Raw genomic sequence first — 6,000 nt, forward strand, 5'->3', positions numbered from 1 at the left:
GAAGGAGTACTCTTATCTATGAGACCAAAGACCCAAAGTATGTAAGATCTCACTCTTGAGTTAAAAAAAAAAATTAAACTTCCCAAGTGTACTATCCAGCATGGATGGCTAGACAGTAGTCTGGGGAAAAGAAAAAATAAATTCAATAAGTCAACGGTGCTATATGGCAACCAAGAAGAGTTAAAAGCAAACTAAATTTGCATTAAGAGAGGCATAGTATCCAGAGCTAGGGAGGTGATAGTCCTACTGTGCTGTAGTTATACCACATCTGGAGAACTATATTCACCCCTGGGTACAACATTTTAAAAAGGCCATTGATAAGCTAGAGATACTGTAAAAGGATGGCAATCAGTTAGTAAAGGATCTCGAGACCATGCCATATGAATATCAGTTGAAGAAACTGGGAAAGTTTAGTCTGATGAACAGAAGGCTAAGGTGTGGGAGGGATGGGACACTATGATAGTCCTTAGGTTTTTAAAGAGCTCTCAGGTGGAAGAGGGGTTATATTTCTTGTGTGTGGCCCAAAAGTGTACAGCCAGAAACAGATACATGTTGCAGAGAGAAATTCAGACTTAAATGTAAGGAAAAATTTAAAGTATTTTGACAGTAAAGAAAAATAGAGCTGTCAAAAAAAATAGAATGAGCTGCCAATGAAATTACTGGGTGTCCTCTCACTAGATCCTCAAACAGAAAGTAGATAGCAATTTGTCAGTTTATAGAAGGGGAACTGTTTCTCAAGTACAGGATAATTAGCAAAATGTTGGACCCAGCATCAGAAAGACAGTGGTTGAAATTCTGACTGATATATACTAACTGTGGTCATGAAAAAGTTTTGATATCTCTTGAGCTGTAAGCAAGTGTCTCAGACTATAAATTAGAGATGGGGTTCAATCTGCAGTGATTGAGTAGTTTATCATTAGAAGTTCAATATAATTTATAGTAAATTCAATTTAGGTCTTAATGAGTATACCCTACTGAAACATTAGTTTCTAAGGAACTTCTCTCTATAGTTAGGAATTTATTTCCATCTACTATATGATAATTTTTCAGTTACTATTTACCTTGTGGCTTAACAAGTTTAGCATTTGCCAAGAGCAGTTTCAACATTTAAAGAGAAATTCATTCACAAATTGCTGTTAACTAATAGTTATTTTCATATTCTGATGTTATTTGACCCATTTTACTACTTCATTAAGATTTGAAGGACTAATATAGCATTTTTCATAAGTAGTTTGAAAAATATGATTCAATAATGCCTCAAGTTTCTTTTAGCAACTTACGGCAGTCAGAACATCTGGTAAAGACAGAACTAGACAGTTAAGCTGTACACCATTTAAGACAAAAGCACTAAGACCAGTCATCTACACCGATGACCAACCTTAGATGAGTTTTTAAAAGGGTGTAACATTATGTTTTAGATTTTGGAGGAGTAGCTTAATGAACTCTTCTAACAAACATAAGGCAATGAAGACTGTACAATGCTAAAAGCCCTTTTTATTTGAGACAACTGTACACCTGGCACAGAACACGAACTGAAAACTAATATGAGTGTTAAGTAATGGTATCAGACCAATGCTAGCAACTACATGGTTTAAATATTATTAAATGTACATTCTTATGTATCCTGCTAGTTTGGGGGTCACTTAACTGGAGAGGGGAGTGACAGGTGGAGGAAATTTTAAAGTTAATTACTACTTTTGTATTAAGTGCATGTAAGATATTAAGTACGTAGCCATTCAGTAGCATTCACGTTTAAAATACCGACCAGGAACCCACACATGAAGATATAACAAGTTCTATGTCTTTGGAATTGAGCCCTAATCTTGAGATGGGAAAGTTAATCTCGTATACTTGAGCTAATGCAACTCTCATCATTGGTAAAAGGCCAGTACTGTAAAGTTAAACTAGAAGGGCAAAAGGTTTTGAAGGAAGATCCTGTACTTTCCAGTGATGCATCTGTCTTTTTTTTCCTAAAAAATTGGGACTCTTCACTAACTCACAAAGAAAGTCCCTGCCACTAATGCCAGTATCATCAACAACACAAGTTAGGTTTCCCTAAGCCATACGTGTGCCACTCCCTCACTATTTGTAAATCCTTCAGTTACCAATACCTCAATTCTCTCAAAGAACCTTCAACTAGTCTTAATTCATACCTTTCAAAACCCAACCTCTCACCTACAGCAATATAATAAACCTACTGGGAGAAAGTGAAAAATGGATGACTGGTGGCCAAAAGTATACAACTTCTTCACAAGCTGGCACGATTACTTTCAAAATATTAGACTCATAGTTTCTTCCACCCTATTGTCTCTCCCCCAGCCTCCCAACCCTCCCTGCACCAGATAAATAAAACACAAGCGGTCTTTACCTGCAGTTCGCACCAGGCTACTTCCACGGTGGTTTCGGTGTCCAGGCCTTTGTAGACCGTCTTAAAGGACCCTCGGCCGATCTCAATGTCGAACTTGAGAAAGCGGCCGTCGTTGGAGATCCCCACGGCCTTGGTCTCCAGCTCCTCATTGTCGTCCTGCTGCTGGCTCCGCTCCTCCTGCTCCCTGGCGCTGCCGGCGGCAGCAGGCTCTTCTTTGCTGCCCACATGGTTGGGGGCGGCGGCAGTCGGGGCGTGCTTGACGGTGGGGTCGCGGCTGGCGGCCGACGCTGGGCCCCCGTTGGAGTGGTCCGCAGGGACAGCGGGGGTCGGAGGCTGAGGGGCCGGCGGAGACACGGCTGGGGCGGCCGAGGGCTCCTCCCGGTGGGGTTCCGGGGCGAGACTCGGCGGGGGGGCGGCGGCTGCGGCGGCCCCGGGCTGGGGCAAAGACAGAGGGAGGCCGGGCAGCTCCAAGGCCGTGGCATTGGAGTCACAGATCACGCTCCGCCGGAAGAAGCGGTGCTCCGTGGTGGTGGTGGTGGTCGAGGCCGCCCCTCGGCTGTCCTTGTCCATCGTGTGGCGGCGCCGCCGGTACTCCTCAGTCCTGCCGGCGCCGGGTTCAGCCCCGGCTGCCCCCAGCTTCTCCCCGACCGAAGTATCCGAACTCGAGCCATTTTTCGGGGGCACGGCCGGTGGCGAGAGGAAGCGGGGCCCCGCAGGACCCGTCTGCTTCTCGACAGAGCCACCAGACATGGTCAGTCCGCGGACGAGAGGCAGAAGGGCCGAGAACTGAATGGGAAAGGGTGGGGGGAGGGGGGACGAGGGGCAGGCAGTCAAGGAGGAAGACGGAAGAGCGGTACGAGGCGGCAACCGCAGTTTCTCCTCCGAACAGGAACGGCTGCTCCCGCTCAGCACCGACGAGTCTCCCGAGCGGCCAGACGAGACGCTGGGCCCGACTGCTGGAGGTGCTGCTGCCGCCGCCGCCGCCGCTGCTGCTGGGGTGGGCTCGTCGGCTGGGGCTCCAGGCGCTGGTCCGGGGGAGTTAGCGCCGCACGCTCCGCATCCATCCTGCGGCTGGGGGCGGCCGGGCGGGAACCAGGAGCTGAGGCACCGCAGTCATGAGAGGGCAGGACGGCAGATACGAGGGGAAGCGGATGCGGCTGCGTCCTCGTCGGCGGCGGCTCCGGCTCCCTACAACCACCACACGCCGTCCCCCCCCCACCCCCCAGCAGGGCGGGCTAGTAGGCCCCGAGGGCGGCGGCGGCTACAAGCAGCGGGAGGAACGCCTCCTCCGACTCCGCCGGCGGGCGGCGGCGTCTCCTCGCCCAGATCCCGGGCGAAAGTGCGGGGAGGGGCCAAGGAAGGCGGAGGGGACAGAACCGGGTCGAAGGCTCCCGGCGATTCAGTCAGTCGCGCCCCTCTTCCTCCCACACACGCCCCCGCCGGGGGGTGGGGTGGCCAGGAGCTGCTCCCGTCTCACTGTGTGCCCATCAGGCCGCCCGGACGGGAAAGATCGAAGTCACGGCCGCGGTGGAGCCGACCCCACCTTCCCAGAGGCCTGTCCGTCAGCCTAGGGCCCAGCCAAACCCCTTTGCTTCCCGGGCCGGTGCCGGGCGCCTCAGGGCTCAGGGGGGAGGGGTCGGCGGGGAGGGGATTCGCGCTCCGCCGCTCCCCCCGCTCGGGGAGTTGAGGAGGCGAAGGGGATTGGGTGGAGGGGGGGGGGGGGGGGGAAAGAGAAGAAATCGTCACCCCCCACCTGGCGCCTTCTGTCACCGGGAAAGGTGGGGCTGGGCGGAGGGAAGAGAAGTGGCGCGTCCGCCTGAGAAACTCCGCGCTAAATGGCGCCGGGAGCCAGAAGCCTCCACACAGTCCCCTCGGGCCCCGCCCCCCACCCGGGGCGGTACTGCCCCGCCCCTCCCGACCCCAACTCCCTCCCTCCGTCTACAGCGCAGGCGTGCCAGCACCCGGGCCTCCCTGGGATTTGTGGTTTTCTCCGACCAGTACTTCAGAGGGAACGTGGGGCAGGTGGCCTACGACGCCCGTGGTTCTCTGCGACAGTTTGAAGCCCAGTGTCTCCTAGGAGTTGTAGTTTGTTTCGGAAACCGCCCTGCTTTATGCTTTGGGTTGACTGGTCGAGCCTTACTGTGGATTCTAATATCCATCCGGGAGCCTTCGCTACCTAAGAAATACATTATTAAGGAATTAATTCTGGAGGAGGGGAAGGAAGAGAAATGGGGGTAGGGGGAAGGGAATGAGCGAGAGTTAAAAGAGACTCCCATCATGCTCTGCTGAGGCTACAGCCCTCTTGGGGTTGCCATGCAATGGAAAATGATCTGTTGTTCAGTTTTAATGGAGAGAGCAGAAGTAGATATTGAATGACTGTAGGGGCGTAAGGGTGGAGGAAAGAGGGCAGAAACAGAAGGATACCCAGAGCCCATGCTTACAAAGCCAGGGAAGCCACAGAGTCCTTCCAGAGGACAGGAGAGGCTGTGGGAAGACTGCACAAGAGGTCTAATAAGGGCCACGGGAGCTTTAATGATTGGGAAGAGAGAGGAAAGAACCATGAAAATTATCCCCTCACCCTCCCTCCCAATTCCAGTTAAGGCTATTTCTCAGCTCCTTCTGTAGATCCCATGATAGAAAAAAAAAATGTCCCTGAGAGCCTAGAGCCCAGAAAATAATAAGTTTCCCTTATTTATAAAACAATACAAATCAAGTGAATTGAAACTTGCCAGTGAGGGGTGGGGGAAGTGGGGGGAGGTGGTGGAGAGATAAAAGTGCTTTCACTCCTTTTGCACCAACTACTGTCTAGAATTTGTTTCCGTCTTCGCTGCTGTTTTGGGGTCCGTTGCTCTTCTTTCCCTCCATATGCGCATGTGACTTACAGCCAGGCTGGGTTTTTTTGTTTTTTGTTTGGGCAGTTTGGGGGGAGTTTTGTTGGTTTTTGTTGTTCTCTGTAATACTGGATACTGACAAAATCCGGCCTTGTAGAGTTCAGACAGGAAATGTTTTCACTATGCTAGCATCCTCCAAGTCCATGGGCCCCATTGGTCCACGCTCTTATTCGAGGTTATACCAGCTAAGAGCACCAGGGGTCACCAGATAAAGAAATGAAACTTGGGGCATAGAGCGTTCGTTAGTTATAACGAAGAACCCAGGAGCATTTTTTAAAGTAGTATAATGCCTGTGACCACTTAACACCTTCTCAGCAAATGCTTCTATGCATGTAGACGCAGAATTGGATCTTTTAGCTACATAGATTATTAACATAGAATCTGTTTGAAGCTGATTTTTACAGAGGACTATGCCTAAGATCTGAAAGCTGGAAAAGGATTTCCCATGTAATCCAACTCCCATTTTCCTTGAAAATGCCTATTCTGATCTTTAGAGATCCTTTTCCCACAATTGTAAAACCTTTTAAAATTCGTTTTCACTAATAAAATTTTGGCAAGGGTAAAAAAGTTATTCATCTTAGAGGTGAATAATTTGAAAATATAATAAATGCAGAACTCAAAAATTAATTTTATTTATTTATATATATTCATCTTTACTAAAATTCATCTTTGCTAAACTTAATTTTATTTTATTTATTCATCTTTACTAAAATTACTAAAAATCAGACTATTAGAGCCCAT

At 49.3% G+C, this 6,000-nt stretch overlaps 1 protein-coding gene across 3 annotated transcripts in view; it reads right to left on the reverse strand.

Annotated features, from left to right (window-relative positions):
• WNK1 (WNK lysine deficient protein kinase 1) overlaps positions 1–4,084 on the reverse strand; it is a 165,285-nt gene extending 161,201 nt beyond the window's left edge. Inside the window, exon 1 of one of the 3 annotated variants that reach the window (XM_069094353.1) lies at positions 2,369–4,084. In XM_069094353.1, coding sequence (XP_068950454.1) covers positions 2,369–3,118 — 750 coding nt within the window. In that variant the 5' untranslated portion in view covers positions 3,119–4,084. The remainder of the gene's footprint in view (positions 1–2,368) is intronic. The other 2 variants (XM_069094354.1, XM_069094355.1) reach the window with 2 other exon arrangements.
• Between the last annotated feature and the right edge of the window lie 1,916 nt (positions 4,085–6,000).

Source organism: Petaurus breviceps, unplaced genomic scaffold (genome assembly GCF_028583685.1).
Source record: "Petaurus breviceps papuanus isolate PSGF00001 unplaced genomic scaffold, PetGlider_PUasm1.0 216, whole genome shotgun sequence".
Taxonomy (NCBI): Eukaryota; Metazoa; Chordata; class Mammalia; order Diprotodontia; family Petauridae; genus Petaurus; species Petaurus breviceps.